The 18,683-nt window shown below is 40.3% G+C and overlaps 1 protein-coding gene across 1 annotated transcript; it reads left to right on the top strand.

Annotated features, from left to right (window-relative positions):
• Positions 1–3,471: 3,471 nt before the first annotated feature.
• LOC112605037 (transcription initiation factor TFIID subunit 9-like) lies at positions 3,472–4,598 on the top strand. The gene is given in 2 exon segments (XM_025354611.1): positions 3,472–4,181; positions 4,183–4,598. Coding segments are annotated over 2 exon segments (819 nt in total). The 5' UTR covers positions 3,472–3,575; the 3' UTR covers positions 4,396–4,598.
• Positions 4,599–18,683: the final 14,085 nt, after the last annotated feature.

Raw genomic sequence — 18,683 nt, 5'->3', positions numbered from 1 at the left:
CTGACCAAGTGTAATTTTCAAATAAACTGACGCATTACATTTCCTCCCGTTCAGATGGTCAAATTCAAAACTGTAGTGTTACTTCTCTTAAAGATAAAAAGGGAAGGCTCTCTCTTAAGTGAAGAGGTCCCATAATATGAAGTGGTCCTTTGGAATTAATTGAATCAGTAGCAGCAACTTGAGGCCTGACCAAAGGAAAATTGTAAAGTGGCTAGCGTCCACTGCTTTTTGATTCAGTGTAGCGTTTTCTCCCTTGAAAAGGTAAGACTTCCTCACAAAAAGATCTGATGCTTATTAACATTAAGCTGCAAATGACTGAGAACTTTGACATATAGTTATTTTGGAGCATTTTGCATTTTAACATTGATCATACCCAGAAGACAAGTGGGAGGATACTGGTTGTCAGCCAACATGACTATTCTTAGGTCAATGGGAGCTCTATCCCATAATATGCATAGATGTTGGAGTTGTGAGGCCTTTTGTAGTATGCCTGCTTAGTTACGACTTCACAAGAATGTTCCAGGCATTCTGGATTTCAAAACTTTGGGGCAAATATTCTATTAGTGCCATTTGGAGAAAGAATCTATTTTCAGACTCAGTCATTTGCTTTGAAGTTCACTGTTCGTACTTGCAGATGACTGGTGGATGTAATATTTTCCAGGCATGGAAGAAAACCCAGTCCTGAGTCTCTAATGAACCTCAGTACAGATAAATGAGAAATAAGAATTGGATTGCTGACAAACTTGGGTTTCAGTCCTCGGTTCTTAGTTGGGGAGCTGGCCGTTTTAATAGATGGGGGAGAAGACAAGGAAGTATCTGAGGAGCAAATTCTGTGTTCATTTTGTGCTTCATTGCTCACCTAAATTCTGGGTCACCAGAAGTGAAGTGCCTCAATATCCCTCCCACACCAGGATTATATTCTGTTTGCCATTTCTACAGAATCTGTCTTTTCTCTGAGTTTTCAGTCCCTTATTTCAACTCGGGTAGTGCCATAAAAACGTTATTAATATCTCTAGTTTGCAGATGTGAAATCCAAGTTCTTTTATTTTGGGGTCCAGTTTGTTTCCTGTCACTGTGTGTTCTTTTTCAAGTAGTGGTATAAAATAGTTAGACATTGTATAGTACCTTAAACTTTAAAAATCACTTTCATATTGATTGACTGTTGATCTCTCAAGATGAGGAAAAATGAGACTAATGTTAAATATCCAGCCCAATGTAACACAAATCATATGTCAGGATCCACTAAAGTGTGGGTCTTCCCACTGGGCACCTGTCTTTATACTACAGATGAGCAGGTCTTCTTTGTGGTAATCTAGGCTCTTTGAAAGTTCTTTATGAATGTGCATACAGATAAAAGTGTCAAAAGATGAGATCTGGGTGTTGAGGAAAATAAAAGATGGAAAAGAGAGAAGGAGGGGCTGATTGTTTCAAGAGGCAACTGAGTATAGTGAAATAAACACTGGTCTGGGGCTAAATATTAACAACAGAAGCTATTATATATTGAATGGTTTCTATGTGCTGGGCACAGTGTGAAGCCCTATGTTGACTTTCTCCATGAATCTTAATAGTAACCCTGCGATGAAGATCCTATCACCATCTCTGTTTTACAGTTGAAGAAACTGAGGCTTGGAGAAATTAAATAGGCCATCCAAGTTTACACAGTTAAGTACTGAAGCCAGGATTAAAAGCATCATGCTCTATTGCTTCTCGTTATTTGAATCCCATAAAAAAGTTCCTGGTCTTGGTCCATGTTTACTAAGCAGAGGCTAGGCTGGCTAGAGTTTATCACTTCTTTGTAACACTTATATTTGAAATCATAAATCAATAAACTACTCCTCTGATTTAATTAAAAATAATAACTAACCTCTACTGAGTGCTTACTAGGTGCAAGGCTTGGTTCCAAGCACTTTACACATTTAATCCTCACAACAGTTATCACTCATTTAATCATCACCACAGTCTTTGAGGATGTTACTATCTATTAATAACTCTGTTTAACAAACAAGGAAATATAGCCCAGAAAGGCTCTGTACTTGGCCCAAGTTTGCAGAGCCAGCCAGTAGTAAAGTCAGTCTGAATCCAGGCGGTCTAGTGTTGGCGTCTAAACTCATAACCACTCTTCTGTACTGGCACTATCTTTATTTTATTTTATTTTCTCCTTTTCACATGGTTATGAATTTTCTGAGGTTAAATCAGGGTGAAGAGAAAGGCCCGGCATGGAAATAGAGGTGCCTGAAGGCCAAGACAGGAAAGAGTCACTTTCCCACCTCCCTCTGGGAAGATCTCACTGAGTCTGTGTATTCAGTGGGTGTGTCGCCTCTTACATTTACTGTTTATGACAAATGACCAGAGGATCTTATGGGCCTGGGTAAGGTAAGTCTTTCCTAAGAAATAGTCTACTCATGGTATGATGGCCCATTTGGTGTCTGAGCCTGCAAGTCCAGGAGAGAAATTCTGAACCAGGAAATATTTTTTAAGCTAATGAATGTCACCCTCTAAGGTGTTTTAGGAGATGGCCTGCTGATTTCCCTGGAGATACTCTGGGCCCACAATTGGCCATATTTTAAAAGATTCCCCACGTGTTCCGTCAAATATAATGAAGTGCAAATTTTGTCGTGCAGGTGTGATACTACAAGATCTCAGAAGGCACGGTGTGTCAGGTGGGTTAGTGACAGCTTCAATTATATGGAGGCATTTGAATGGAAAGGGAAGGGATGAGGCTCGAGTTGAAGATGAGGCAATGGTGGGTGAGGGTGGGGGACACAGGCATAGAGAGAGAGGTCACCTCTAAGGAGACGTCTCTGCTTGGGAGCAGTGAGAACAGGTGAGCAGATAAGGAGAGGCTAGATGTTGGAGGGAATAGAGAGTTCACAATTAACATTGGAGAGAATAAGGAGCCAACATCAGGATAAAAGGGGTGTTCAAGGGAGATGATTCCAGTAGGAGTGTCCGGTGGTGTAGTTTTGGAGGGCAAGTCATTTGTTCCAAGAGACGTTCGTAGAGTAAATTTAGAAACCTGAGAATAAAAATTGAGGTTAGAAGGCCGGGCACGGTGTCTCACGCCTGTAATCCCAACACTTTGGGAGGCTGAGGCGGGCAGATCATAAGGTCAGGAGATCGAGACCATCCTGGCTGACACAGTGTAACCCTGTCTACTAAAAATACAAAAAAATTAGCTGGGCATGGTGGCAGGCACCTATAGTCCCAGCTACTCGGGAGGCTGAGGCAGGAGAATGGCGTGAACCCCAGAGGTGGAGCTTGCAGTGAGCCAAGAGTATGCAGCTGCACTCCAGTCAGGGCGACAGAGCGAGAGTCTGTCTCAAAAATAAATAAATAAATAAATAAATAAATAAATAAATAAATAAAATATAGGGACTGTCTTCATTTTATTTTATTTACTCTTTTTCGGTGTTGCTTCCAAACATCCTGCTCACCCTCGTCAAGAACTTTAAGGGCAGAGGCCAGGTACACCAGGGGTTGGAAAAACCACACTAGGCAAAGAACTTGCATCAAAATTGGGATTGAAATACATTAATGTTGGTGATTTAGCTCGAGAAGTCTGATCATCGGATATCATGGAGTCTGGCAAGATGGCTTCTCCCAAGAGCATGCCGAACGATGCACAGATGATGGCACAAATCCTGAAGGATATGGGGATTACAGAATATGAGCCAAGAGTTATAAATCAGATGTTGGAGTTTGCCTTCCGATATGTGACCACAATTCTATATGATGCAAAAATTTATTCAAGCCATGCTAAGAAAGCTACTGTTGATGCAGATGATGTGCGATTGGCAATCCAGTGCCGCGCTGACCAGTCTTTTACCTCCCCTCCCTCAAGAGATTTTTTATTAGATATCGCAAGGCAAAGAAATCAAACCCCTTTGCCACTGATCAAGCCATATTCAGGGCCTAGGTTGCCACCTGATAGATATTGCTTAACAGCTCCAAACTATAGGCTGAAATCTTTACAGAAAAAGGCATCAACTTCTGCGGGAAGAATAACAGTCCCGCGGTTAAGTGTTGGTTCAGTTACTAGCAGACCAAGTACTCCCACACTAGGCACACCAACCCCACAGACCATGTCTGTTTCAGCTAAAGCAGGGACTCCCATGTCCCTCACAGGTCAAAGGTTTACAGTACAGATGCCTACTTCACAGTCTCCAGCTGTAAAAGCTGCAGACTTTTCCTGCAACCTCAGCAGTTCAGAATGTTCTGATTAATCCATCATTAATTGGGTCCAAAAACATTCTTATTACCACTAATATGGTGTCATCACAAAATACTGCCAATGAATCATCAAATGCATTGAAAAGAAAATGTGAAGATGATGATGATGATGACGATGATGATGATGATGACGATGATGATGATGATGACTATGATAATTTGTAATCTAGCCTTGCTGCATGTAACATGTATACTTGGTCTTGAATTCATTGTACTGATATTAAACGTGCATGCTGGATGTTTTCAAGTTGTGCTTTAGAAAACTTTAATAATATTTAATGAGTAAATACAGTTACCATACTTTTCAATTGAAATGAAGGTTTTTCATCAGCCTTAAAAGTGTAAGAAAAATAAAGTTGTCATTCATTACTTTAAAAAAATATATTTACTCTTTTTCACATGGTTATGAATTTTCTGAGGTTAAACCAGGGTGAAGAAAAAGGCCCAAAGTAGAAATAGAGGCGCCTGAATGGCAAGGCAGAGCAGAGCCACCTTCTCACCTCCCCACCTCCCTCTGGGAAGATCTTACTGGGTCTGTGTGCCCCGTGAGCGTATCCAATCTTGCATCTACTGTTCATGAGAAATGAATATTTGTAGCTGTGGACTAATTTAATCCTAATGAGCCACTAGCCCATTAGAGTTGGAACTATTGCGCCATCCTAGGATTGCACTGAGAGCTGCCCCTATTTGGGTGGAGCCATTCTCTGCCCCAGGGCCACTGAAGGGAGACCCTTGGGAAGCGAAGCATCTGCTCGGTGACAGTTTGCTTTTGTGCTGCAGAAGAGGGAGAGGACAATGTCATTTTGTTTTTGGAACTGGTCCCAGGAACAAAGACATTGTACTTGCTTCTCCTTCTCTCAGCACCTGTTGCTAGATGACTGAGATTCAGACCTGTACCTGCTTCTGCCATTCCTTTGTGCTCCTTGGGCTCATAGTCATAGAGTCCGACTTTTTCTGGAGCAGACTCATTAGAATGGCCATCTCCTAATTTCTGTCTTCTGGCATCTCTAGTTGTTTACTCTTTAAATGCTGGCATTTTCTGTCCAGTGTTCTAGCCTCAGTCATCTCCTCCCCCGACACTTTCATGCTCGGCGTGAGCTCTTCTAGAACCAGGTGTTCACTACCATCCATGTGCTGGTGACTTCCATGGCTGTGTCTCCTGTCCAGACTGCCTTCCCAAAGTAGAGTAAGACTGGGAGTCAGGAAAGCTGGTCCAAAAGCACCACAGGAACCAGTCACCTTTGTCCTTTTCAGAGACAAAGACTGCAGCCCATCTTTGCCTGATCATAGTAAAATAAATGGCCATGATTATTGGTGGGCGGGGGTAGGGATGGAAGATGAGTAGACAGGGATGAATCATTATGAATCCATCTCTAACACTGGAAAGACAATGGCTAATTCTGCAGTTGGTTGAATCCACAGATGCAGAACCTATGGATACAGAGGGCCAACTGTGTATATTATATTTATGTAACTCTTTTGAATTTTTACTAAATAAACACACCCATGTAACCATCACTTAGGTGAAAAATACATTACCCCCACCCCACAGGCTTTCCTCTTGCTGTCTTCTGGTGAGGACCTCTTCCCAAAAGGTAACCTATTCTATCTTTATATAAGATTTGTAGCAATGGAATCATCCAGCCAGTGCCATATTGTGTCTGGATTCTTTCTCTCAACATTATGTTAGATACTTGTGGGAATAACTGTTGTTCACAAGTACAACAAGATCAAGAAAAAATTCATTCTAAATATGCCCAAGTTATGTATCTTGTTTGTTGATAATGAACATTTGTGCTGTTTTCAGTTTCTGGTTATTTCAAATTATGTACTATATTCTTGCACGTGTCTTTGGTGCTCGTACACATGTATTTCTGTTAGCTGTGTAACTTGAAGTGGGAGTGCCAGGTCAAAGGGTATGTGTATTTTCAGATTTAGTAGATAATGATAAAATGTTTTCTAAAGTGGTTTCATCCATTTGCATCCATACCAGCAGCAATGGACAATTTCCATTATTCTACATCCTCACCCACATTTGTTATAGTCTATTTTGAAACAAAAAATAGCCAATTTGGTGATGTATAATGACATCGCATTGTGGTTTTAAAGTAGATTTTTGTAATTACTAGTAATATTATATACAATTTTGTATGTTCATTAGTTATTTGGATATCCTCTTTTATAAGTATCTTACTCATTAATTAAGATTGGTTGCTGGGTTTTTAAGTTGATTTTCAGTATTTTTTCATATAATCAGAATATAAGTCCTTTGTTGAAGATCTGTGTTGCACATGTCTTCTATTTTTCACTCTCTTAAAATTGTCTTTTGATGAACAAAGACTGTCTTCTGATAAAGAGAATAATATATTCCAATTTATGATCTTTTCCTTTGTGTTTAATTTTTTTTAATGTTCTGTGTAAGAAAGGTTGTAAAGGTATGTTCTTATGTTATCGTCTAGGAGCTTTGCTGTTTTATCTTCCACATTTGAATCCAGTCTATGTGGAAGTGATGTGTGTGTGCATGACATGTGGTGGGGGATTAAGATTCATTTTTTAAAATAGGGATATCGGCCAGGCACGGTGGCTCACGCCTGTAATCCCAGCACTTGGGATGCCAATGTGGGCAGATCACTTGAGCCCAGGAGTTCGAGACCAGCCTGGGCAACATGGCGAAACCCTGTCTCCACTAAAAATACAAAACTTAGCCAGGAGTGGTGACATGTGCCTGTAGTCCCAACTACTTTGGAGGCTGAGGTGGGAGGGTCGCTTGAGCCCAGGATGTCGAGGGTACAGTGAGCCAAGATTGTGCCACTGCACTTCAGCCTGGGCCACAGAGTGAGACCCTGTCTCTCTCTCTCTCTCTCTCTATATATATATATATATCTCATTTATTCAGAAACCATTTAATGTAAAGCTCATCTTTTCCTCAGCACACTGCCAGTGTTCTCCTTCCAGATTGCAGTGGCTATTGTAGGCCTTTTGAATTTTCCTACTAATTTTTGAATTATCTTGTCATTTTTCATTGAAAAATTTCAGCAAAGATTTTTGATTGTGATTGTATGGAATCTATAGATCAATATAAAGGAAAAACGATACCTTTGCAATGTTGAGTCTTCCATTACTTAATTATAAAATTTCCTTTCCCATGTAAGTTTTTATTTTCTCCCAGTAATGTCTTCTTGCTTTCTGTATTGAGTTTTGCACATCTTTTGTTAGACTAATTTCATGGTATTACTTTTTAAAATAAAAATATTATTTAAAAATTATATCATATTAAAAAGTTTTATTTTCAAATTCCTTTTGGCTGGTAGGTACAGTAATCTTTTCTTACCCATGTTTTTGATTTCTGGGGTTTCAGTTACCCATAGTCAACTCTGGTCCAAAAATATTAAATGGAAAATTCCAGAAATAATTTATAACTTTTAAACTGTGTCATTCCGAGTGATGAATTCTTGTGCCAACCTACTGTGTCCGCCCTGGGATGTGACTCATCCCCTTGTCCAGCATGTCTACACTGTCTATGCTACTTGACCGTTTAATCACTTAGTGGCTCTCTTGCTTATCAGATTGACTGTTGCAGTATCACAACAGTTGATATGTTCAAGTAACCCTTATTTTATTTAATAATGGTCCCAAAGTGCAAGAGTAGTAATGCTGGTAATTCAGATATGCCAAAGAGAAGCCATAAAGTACCTCCTTTAAGTGAAAAGGATAAGTTTATCATAGGTATGTAGGTATAGGAGAAAACATGCCACATATAGGGTTCAATACTATCCATGTTTCAGGCATCTACTGTGGGGCTTGGAATGTATTCTCTATGGATAAAGCAGGAAGGCGGGCGGGGGGGAAGACTGTACATAAAAATACTTTTTTTTTTATACTTTGTATCAGCAACTTTGCTAAATTCACTGATTAATTCTAATAAGTAATATATGTATTCTTCTGGATTTCTACATGTCCTCTGTGAATACTGACAATTTTATTTTTTCCTTTCCGTTTCTTATACCATTTATTTCTTTTTCTTGTTTTGTTCCATTGGTTAGCTCAAGGTTGAATTAAAGTGGTGATGGCTGGCATTCTTGTTATATTCCAGATCTCAGGGGTAAAGCTTTTAATATTTTATTGTTAAATATAGTGTTTGTCGTAGGTTTTAAAAAATATACACTTCATTAAATTAAGGAAGTTTCTTTCTAATTTTGCTGACATCTAAAAAAATCACAAATGGATGTTGAATCTTATCAGATATTTTTCTGCATCTATTGGGATGAAAATATGAGTTTTTTTCTTTATTCTGTGAATGTGGTAAGTTACATTGATTAATTTTCAAATGTTAGACCAACCTTAAATTCCTACAATGAACTCTGATTGTGATGAACTACCTTTTTCATATGTTGCTAAATTCCATTTATTTAGAATATTTGCATCTATATTCATAAAAGAGATTGGCTTGTCTTTTTTCTCTTAATATCCTTGTCAAGTTTTGCTGTCAGTGTTGTGCTAGTCTTGTCAAAGGAATTGGGAAGTATTCTCTCTTTTTATATTCTCTAGAAAAGCCTGTGTGATATTGGCATTATTTCTTCCTTAATTATTTGGAAGAATTCACTAGCGAAGGTCTCTGGGCTTTTTCTTTGTGGAAGGTTTATAAATTATGGATGCTTTTTAGAATAGATTCCAGTTCAATGGTTGACGTGGCTTAAATATTTGTACCCTCAAATCTCGTGTTGATATGTAATCCCCAATGTTGGAGGTGGGACCTGTTGGGAAGTGCTTGGGTATTGGGGGTGGATCCGTCATGCCTTGGTGCTGTCCTCTCGATAGTGAGTGAGTTCTTGTGGTATCTTGTTGTTTAAAGGTGTGTGGCACATCCCCCTCCCCACTCTCTCTCTTGCTCCTACTTCCACCATCTGAGATGTTTGCTCCCCCTCGTGATGCACCACGATTGTATGCTTCCTGAGATCCTCACCAGAAGGCAAGCAGATGCTGGTGCCATGCTTCCTGTATAGTCTACAAAACTGTGAGCCAATTATCCTCTTCTCTTTATAAATTACACAGTCTTAATATTTCTTTAAAGTAATGTAAGAATGGCCTAATACACTGGTAAAATTCTCTATATCCCAATCTATTTTCACAAACATATTAAACAGTTATTTCAACATCTAACTACAATATTTGGATTACTCCTGGGTCTGCTCCTATTGTATTTTAACATTTTATGCTTATTTGGTCTTTCTTCTTGCTATGCCTGTTGAGTTTCTGTTTAATGTCAGGCTTTGTGTATCAAAATCTATAGGTAATCTCTTCTTTGGAAGAATAACACATCCACGATTTTCTTTCAGCCAGCAGACCCTGTTAGAGTAGCAGTAGATCTCCTTGATCCAATTAATGATGAACATGATTTAAGCCTGGGTTTCAGTAAGATTGGTAGCAATGCTCCTTTTTAATATTTCTGGTTCTGGTAATTTATCTTTCTTTTTTTCCCCACTTGGTCAGTGTATTCGTTTCCTGTGGTTACTGAAACTAATTACCACAAACTGGATGGCTTAAAATAACATACATTTATTCTCTCACAGTTCTGGAGGCCAGAAGTCCAAAGTTGAGGTGTTGGCAAAGCCATGAACGCTCTGAAGGCTCTAGGAGAGAAACTATTCCTTACCCTTCCAGCTTCTAGTGGCTCCAGGCATCCCTTGGCTTGTGGCCCCATGAGTCCAGTCTCTGCCTCCATGGTCACATTGCCTTATCTTCCTCTGTCTTAACACTCCCACTTATTCTCTCCTGTAAGTATTCATGTGATTGCATTTAGGGCCCACCTGTGTAATTCAAGCTAATCTCCTTCCTTCAAGATTATTAACTTGATCACATCATTTGCTTCAGATTCAGTCTTTTGCTGTATCAGGTAATATTCACAGACCTCAGAGATTAGGTTACAGACATGGCTTTTTGGGGGACACCATCCAGTTCATTATAGTTAGTCTATCTAAAGATTTGTCAATTTCGTTGTTTTATTCAAAGGACTATTTGTTTCATAGATTTTTTCCCCCATATAATTTGTTTTCTATTTTGTTGATATCTGCTGTAGTCATTTTTTTTTTTTTTTTTTTTTTTGAGATTGTGTCTCGCTCTGCTGCCCAGGCTGGAGTGCAGTAGTGCGATCTCTGCTCACTGCAATCTCCGCCTCCAGGATTCATGCCATTCTTCTGCCTTAGCCTCCCGAGTAGCTGGGACTACAGGCGCCCGACAGCACGCCTGGCTAATTGTTTGTATTTTTGGTAGAGATGGGGTTTCACTGTGTTAGCCAGGACGGTCTCAATCTCCTGACCTTGTGATCCACCCGCCTCGGCCTCCCAAAGTGCTGGGATTACAGGTGTGAGCCACTGTGCCCGGCCCTCTAGTCTTTATTATTTACTTTCTTTTGCTAGCTTTAGGATTGTTATTTTTATTTTAGTGTCTTAAGAGAAAAGCTAAGTTTACAGATTTAAGGCCTTTTTTCTTTTCTGAGAAAGGCTTTTAAATCTATAAAGGTCTCTCTAGGCATTGTTTTAGCATGGCAGCCCATAAATTTCTGAAGTTTCACTTGCTTCAAATTCTTCTCTAATTCTTTTTGTAGTTCATTTTTGACCCATAGATTATTTAGGAGTATGTTGTTTAATTTCCAAATATTTGGGAATTTCATATTTAATTCTGTTGTAGTCAGAAAATATTTTATGATCTTATTTATCTTAAATTTATTAAAACTTATTTTATAACCCAGCATATGGTAGACCCTGAAGAATGTCTCATATATGCTTGAAAAGAATGTATATTCTGCAGTCATTGGGTAGGTAATTCTACATATCACTTAGGCTAAGTTTGTAAATAGTATTATCTAAGTCTCCTATATGCTTAATGAACTTCCATTTGTTCTGTGAACTATGGAGAATGGGATATGACAATCTCTAATTATTATTGTTGTCATTTTTCTTTTAGTTTTTCAGATTTTGCTTCATATATTTTGAGATTCTGTTGTTAGGTGTGTAAACATTTATAATTGTTTAAAAATTATATGCTTTCACCATTTTATCCTCAATGTTTCTTATTTTAAAATCTTTTTGTCTGATAATAATATAGTCACTCAGCTATCTTATATTTACTGTTTGTAATACTGGTTTATCTTTTCTTATCCTTTTGTTATCAACCTACATATGTCTTTGAATGTGTGGTATCTGTCTTAAAGAGAGTGTATGCAGGTTGAGCATCCCAAATGTGAAAATCTGAAATCCAGAATGCTCTAAAATCTGAAACTTTTTGAGTGCAAACATGGTGCTTAAAGGAAATGCTCATTGGAGTATTTTTTATTTCAAATTTGTCATTTTGGATGCTCAACTGGTAAATAATGCAAATATCCCCAAATTGGAAACAATCAGAAATCTGAAACACTTCTGGCCCCAGCATTTCAGATAAGGCATGCTCAACTTGTAGTTGCTTCTTGCTTTTTTAATCAGTCAGGCAATTTTTGCCTTTTAATTAAATAATTTAATGCATTATTTTTAGTGTAATTATTAATGTGATCAGATTTACATTTGACATTTTTCTTTGTTTTCTGTGTCTAATGTATTTTTTGTTTTTCTGTTCCTGTTTACAGTTGTCTTATGTTCAGTAATTTAGTGTGTCAGTTAGATCTATTTAGTAGATTTATTTAACTTGGATGCATATATGTAGTCATATACATATATATATCAATAGTGTTTGCTCTAGAGATTACAATATACTTTCTAATTCTTCACAATTTACTTTAGAATAATATTGACTTAATTTTGTTAAAAAATAAAAACCTTGAGTTCCAGTCCAGCAGAGAGCGTGGTGAGTTGCGGAGTGTGGCGTGCATGCTTCTCCAGGGCCCTCTGGGCAGCAGGTGAGTTGGGGGGCCCCAGGACAGGCTGCACCTTCTGCCCTGCAGACACCCGGGGCCTTTGCTTGGCTACCCACTGGCTAGGCCCAGGCCTTGAAGCAGGGTGAGCCTGTCTTCCCCACCTCACCTTGGCAACTAATGGTGGTGGTCTCTCCAAGCTCGGACCCCACTGGCCGCTGCTGGGTATCCCAGCTTAACCCTGCTGGGCCTACATGAAACCCCCATCAAGCTACTAGGATGCAGCATTCTTTGGTGGCAGTGGGAGTGGCAGGCCGGGAAGCATGGTGGCCACCCAAACGCCGTGTGGTGAAGGCCATTAGGGTATGGCATGCCTGGAAAGGTGGTCTATGGACACAAGCAGGTTTGGTCACCTCTTTAGGACATGGAGTTGTGCAGATCTGGGTCCCCAGTGACAGCTCTGTTTCAATGGATGAGATATATTGTTATGAGATCTCTGGGTGTCGCTTTTCTGGCTGGGAAACTCTGTGGCCAGTGGTGCCTTTACCTGAATTTTGCTTGGGTCCACTGGGCTTGTTTCGCCCACTTGGCCTAGCAGGCTGTGCTCAGCTCATGCTACCAGCCTGGATCTCATGCCTCCAAGGGAGACTGCAGGTCAGTCATGGAGTAGCAAGGAGTGTGTGAGTGAGTGTGGGGTCACACAGACACACCTGCTGCTGCCATGGGGTGGGCAGCTGCTGATGCTGGCATGGGTGCTGGTTCTCTGAGATGCTGTGGCTGGACCAGGTGTACTACAAACAGCTTCCCTGGCTGGTACTGGGAAATGTGGTAGTGCCCAGAAGATTGGAGACACCAGGAACCACAGGTCCCAAGGAGGGAGTCACAGCCCTGGCTTGGGGAACTCCCGGGTCTGGGCTTCCTGAAGGGCCGCAGCTCTTCTTTCCTTCTCTTTACGCACAATGTGGTGAGCAAGGGGCATATTTCAGCTCTGCTCTTGTTATAACTCTTCTAGCCTTCCAATTCAGGAGGTCCCAAGTTCTTGTCCTACGACCAGGAAGAATGAGGTATGCAGATAGCTGGAGGGTGAGCAAGACGAAGAGGAGATTTATTGAGCAATAGAACAGCTCAGAGGCAATCTACAGTAGGCAGCTCCTCTCCATAGCCAGGGTGTCTGTTCAGCTCTCAGCAGAGAGGGTAGCTCCTTTTTCCTTTCTGCAGCTGGTCATCCCATCATCTCTTCAGCTCTCAGCAGAGAGGGTAGCTCCTCTCTGCTAGGCAGGTCATCCTGATGAATGTCCAACTCTCAGCAGAGAGGGTAGTTCCTCTTTGCAGCTGGTCATCCCATCATCTCCCCATCATCTTTCTGTCCTCTGTTCGAGTCTGGCTGAGTCTGGGGTTTTTATGGGCCACAGAGGAGAGGATGTGTGTGCTGATTGGTCCATGGGTGACTATGGATGGGCCCAGAAAAAAAGACCACAGGTTCCCCCTCTGGGCTGTGGGACCAGTGGCCCAGCCCCCAGGCTTCAGGCCCTTTCCAGCTTGAAAGTGGGGCTTCACTGGGGACCCGCCCCTTTCTTCCCAGGAGCCTGTCTGCCTCCTGCTGCTGTTCATGGTGCACAGGCTGTTCATGCCAAGGGGCACCTGCAGGCCAGTGCTGGGTTGTCCTCAGCACCCCCTTGGCCTCCCTCCCATGCTTGTGGTCACCCAGAGTCTGGAGGGGCTGAGACTGCAGGGGGCTTATATGTTGGTACTCCCCCAAGCGTATGCACCCCCAGCCAGGCTGTGACAGTGCCTGGGCTTGACCCTGCCCTTGCCTCAAGATTGGAGTGGGTGCCGACAATGAGGAGAAGCCAGGCTGCGGGAGCAGGCATCCTTGAGCCTGAAGGGGGAAGGGGGTGCCTGCTGGGCCCTGAGAGTGCAGAGATGCCTGGGTCCACAGCCATGTCAGGTTGGCTGCAGCTGCACCTAGGGAGCTCCTGCCCTGCCAGCTCTGAAGGGGCAGGGCGTCAGCTTGTCCTGGCTCCTGCAGGCTTCGTGTGCAGCCCTGGCCATGCCTCCCTGCAGCCTGGGGCAGGGGCTCCAGGTCCTTGCTGGGCCCCCGCTGGCATCCAAGGCAGGGGTGACATCATCACAAGTTCTTTTCATGGTCCTGGTGCTCAGTGGCAGTCCTGGGCTCTCCCTCACTTGGCTTGTAGCCCTGCTCCATGTGGTGCCTCTGGGAGTGGTTTGGGGACCCCAGGCTTGACCGTTGGGAGCATCAGGCTCGGCAGTCACCCTGATGTGGGGCAGACCCTGGGGACATTGCCCCATGCAGAGTCTCCTCCCAAGGCGCAGGAACCCAGCATCATCGGCGAGGTGGGTATCCCCGACTTGTTTTACTTACCAGTGTCTCTAGTGTACATATGGGACAAATGAATCCTAATTTACAACATCCAGTGTTTGTAGATGTTAAAGAGGTTGCCAGTGTATGTCCAAAGTAGTTAGTAAACTAATATATTTTGTACATTTTGTTTTAAAAGTCCTAGGAAACATCGTCTTCTGAACATGTGAGCATTCTTGCCCACTGGGTTGATGAAGATGGGAAGGGTTCTAGGCCAGAATATTCATATTTGGAAGACTCTTTCAAATTATAACTGTTGTTACATGTTTGCAGTTTATTCAAGACTTCTGTGTGGAGTGGACAAATTAACCTCTTACTTGAAACATCCAGTCTATCTAGATGTTTAGAGGTGCCCAATATATGTTAAATGCAGAGGCAGTAAAATACCACTTTTTAAATATCTTTTTGGTAAAATTCACAGAAATTGTTATCTTTTGGAAATTGAATTGTGAAGCCACCTTTGTGAGCAGTATAGTACTGTCTATACTTGTTTAATGGTTCATAGGAGGTGGGAGAGAAGAAATTGCTAAAGGTAATATGCTAGTGTGTTCATAATTGGACATTTTCAGACACCATTTTTTGTGTGTGTTTTGTGCATTTTGTTTTGCTCTGTATATAATGTATATAATGGACAAATGAGTCCTAATTTTGCAAAATTTAATCTCTAGATGTTAAAGAGGTTGCCACTGTATGATAGAGTACTTTGTAAAATTAGCATATTTTGTAAAAAAAAAAAATTAAAAAATTAAAGCCTTGAGTATGGTGGCTCATGCGTGTAATCTTGGCACTTTGCGAGGATAAGACAGGAAGATTACTTGAGCCCACAATTTGAGACCAACCTGGGCAACAAAGCGATATCCCATCACTACAAATAATTAAAAAATTAGCTGGGTGTGGTGGTGCACACCTGTGGTCCCAGCTACATGGGAGGCTGACTCAGGAGGATCACTTGAGCCCAGGAGGCCGAGTCTGCAATGAGCCATCTTGGTGTCACTGCACCCCAGTCTGAATGACAGAGTGAGATCTTGTCTCAAAAAAAAAAAAAAAAATAAAGGAAAAACAAAACAAAACCTTGCTCCAATATAGCTCATTTTTCTCCCCATTACTTCATACTGTTATTGTTACATATATTACATCTCTATATGTTATAAATTGAACCATACAGTGTTATAATTCTTTTTAGAATAAAAATCACATATTTTGTCAAGGAATTTAAACAAAGAAATGAGGAAAATATATTAATAATCTTTCATGTTAACTCATATATTTACCATATTCAATGTGCTTCATTTCTTCTTGTGGATTTAAGTTATTGTTTGGTGTCATTTTCTGTAAGGATAAAGAACTTTAGAATGTCTGGTAAGGCAGGTTTCTAGGAATAACTTTTCTGTGTTTGTTTCTTGGGAACGTCTTTATCTTGCCTTCATTTTTTAGATACTTTTGCTGAGTATAGAATCCTCGGTTGGCATTTTTTCTTTTCTTCAGCATATGGACTATTCCCCTGCTTTTCACTCCCATTGTTTCAGATGAGAAGTCAGCTGATATGAATGGTCCTTTGTACACGATGAATTATTTTTGTCTTTCTATTTAAATGAATTATTTCTCTCTTTCTTTTTGGCTTTCAGTGATTTGAGTATGATGAGATAGGTGTAGGCATCTAAATTTATCCTACTTGAGATTTGTTTAGATCCTTAGATGTGTAGATACATTTCTTAAAAACATTTTTCCCACAAAATTTTTAAAAATGTTGTTTTTTTGCCCCTTTCTCTTTCTCTGCTTTCTTCCTGAGATTCCCATTAAATGTATGCTGATATACTTGATGTTGTCCTACAGGTGTTGAAAGCTCTATTCATTTTTCTTTAATCTTTTTTTCTCTGCTCTTCAGATTAGATAATTTCTATTGATTTATTTTCAGTCACTAACCTACCATTGAGCTATTCTAGTCAGTTTTTTATTTCAGTTGTACTTTTCGGCTCCTCAATTTTCATTTGGTTCTTAAAAAACTAAATCTCTTTATTGAGATTTTCTACTTATTGCTTTATTGTTAAACAATAGGTTGTTTAATTTCTTTGATAACAGTCATCACTCACTGAAAATATCTTACTGAATTAGTTATCTCCTTCCTTGTATACTGTCTGTACTCCCCACCCCACCCCCACTTCAATAGAATGAAAGCTAGGTATCTTATTTGTCCTGTACATCCCTCCTTCCCTAGCACCTGCATAATGCCTGGATCATAGTAGGTGCTCAATTAGATAGTTATTCAGTGAACACATAAGAACTTCACAAGGTAGAGTTTTTTTTTAAAAAACCCTGTGTTATACATGAGAAAATTCAGAGAGGTTAGGAAACTTGCTCGAAGTCACACAGCAAATAAATGGAAAAAAGTGGTAATTTGCCCACAGAGTGTCTTTACCAAAACCATTTGCAAAGCTGCTGCTGGAAAGGAAGGCATGTCACACTGAAGCCTAACAGGTGTGCTACATAAAAGTTTGCTATTTGTACTAGTATTTACTGATACTGTGCTAATATAAGATGCAATGATATATATAAAACAAAAGCAAAGAAGCCAATCTGTGGTCTCACTGCAAAAGGAAAAGCAAAGCAAAACAAAACAAAGCAGAAGCAAAGGAACCAATCTCTGGTCTTACTGCAATTGTCCTGGGTAAATTATAGCATACCCAGGAAACTTACTTCTCTTAGTCAGGTACTGCCAACTGCATGGAAAGTCAAAAGAGCTGTAGAATTCATATATATATATATATATATAAAATAAAATAAAATATATAAAAATTCATATATATAAAAATATATACACACACACACATACACACCCCCCCCCTTAGTGTGTGTGAACACAAAAAACTTTAATTCCTTAAATATGCTTCCTTTCGTTCATTTAACATATTTATAATAGCTTCTTTGCTGTCTTTGTCCACTAAATCCAACATCTGGAGATATTCAGAGACAGTTTCTATTGATTACTTTCTTCCCTGAGTATAGATTGCACTTGGCTTATCATTTTATGTCTCATTTTTTTTGTTGAAAACTGGACGTTTTAGGTAATATGTGGTAACAATTATGAATTCTGATTTCCTGCTCTCTCGTGTCAGCTAAAGTTGTGTTGCTGTTGGATTAATAATTGCCTGGGATTTGAAAGCCTTGTCTCCCCCACTGTGTGTAGCCACTGATGTTTTTGCTCATTTTTTTTACGTTCTCATTTTTATTTTTAAGCATGGCTTCCTAGGGGTCATATGTGTCTGCATACGTAGCTTAGTGACTAGCCATTGATAGAACAGAATTTGTGTTAAGACTGTGACCCAAGACACAGAGTGACAACCATGTGAAGACACGTACAAGCCAATGAGAGAGGCCTCAGAGGAAACCACCCCTGCTGACACCTTCATCTCGGACTTCTAGCCTCCAGAACTGTAAGAAAATAAGTGTCTATTTTTAAAGAAAAAAGCCGTCTGTCATCTGCTGGAGTGAGTGTGTATGTGTGTGTATGTGTGCATATTAGAGCATGATCAAAGTTAAAGCTGTATTCAGGTCTGCCTTGCTTTTACTTTCCTCTGGGTCATTTTGTATCTCCTTGATGCATACATATAGCATCAGGATTGACCAGGAATATGTTGCTAGCTTGGGCCGTCTTTGGTCAGCGCTCACATGTACACAGCTTCAGTCGAGAATAGGTTTGTCCTGAGGACAACTGCAGCTTTAGCCAGTGGAACCATTTACCCTTCCAGATGGCCTACTGCCAACACTGTCACTTTCACTGCCACCGCCACTGGATGTGGACCTCTCTCATCACTCCTCTTTGATGACGCTGCGTGTCCTCACAGCCAGCCTCACCTAGGCAGAAATTCCTCGCTGATCTAGTTGTAATAAGGATGGGAGCAGCTTTCTGGCTCCAAGGTTTTGCTTAAAGGACTGTAGGCTTCTATATCTCTTTAAGAGGGGGGGAAATAAATTTGTCTTTGTGATAGGGTTACTGGAATTAAGAAATAAAAATAAAGTTAAGTTTAAATTTTAGATAAACAATAATTTTTGATATAAGTATGTCCCAAGTATTGCATAGAAAAATCAGATAAAAATTGTTTTTTAAAAATTTGAAATGTAAGTTTTCTGAGTGTCTGGTGTTTTATCTGGCAGTCCTACTTTGAGGAGTTCCAAGGTTTATTACAGAGAAAGTAATATTTCAGCTGAGTCTTAACAAATGTGCAGGTGGTG

The sequence above is a fragment of the Theropithecus gelada genome, chromosome 13 (assembly GCF_003255815.1).
Source record: "Theropithecus gelada isolate Dixy chromosome 13, Tgel_1.0, whole genome shotgun sequence".
Classification (NCBI taxonomy): domain Eukaryota; kingdom Metazoa; phylum Chordata; class Mammalia; order Primates; family Cercopithecidae; genus Theropithecus; species Theropithecus gelada.
The sequence above is the reverse complement of the archived record's forward strand: the minus strand, read 5'-3'. Positions and strand labels throughout refer to the sequence as shown.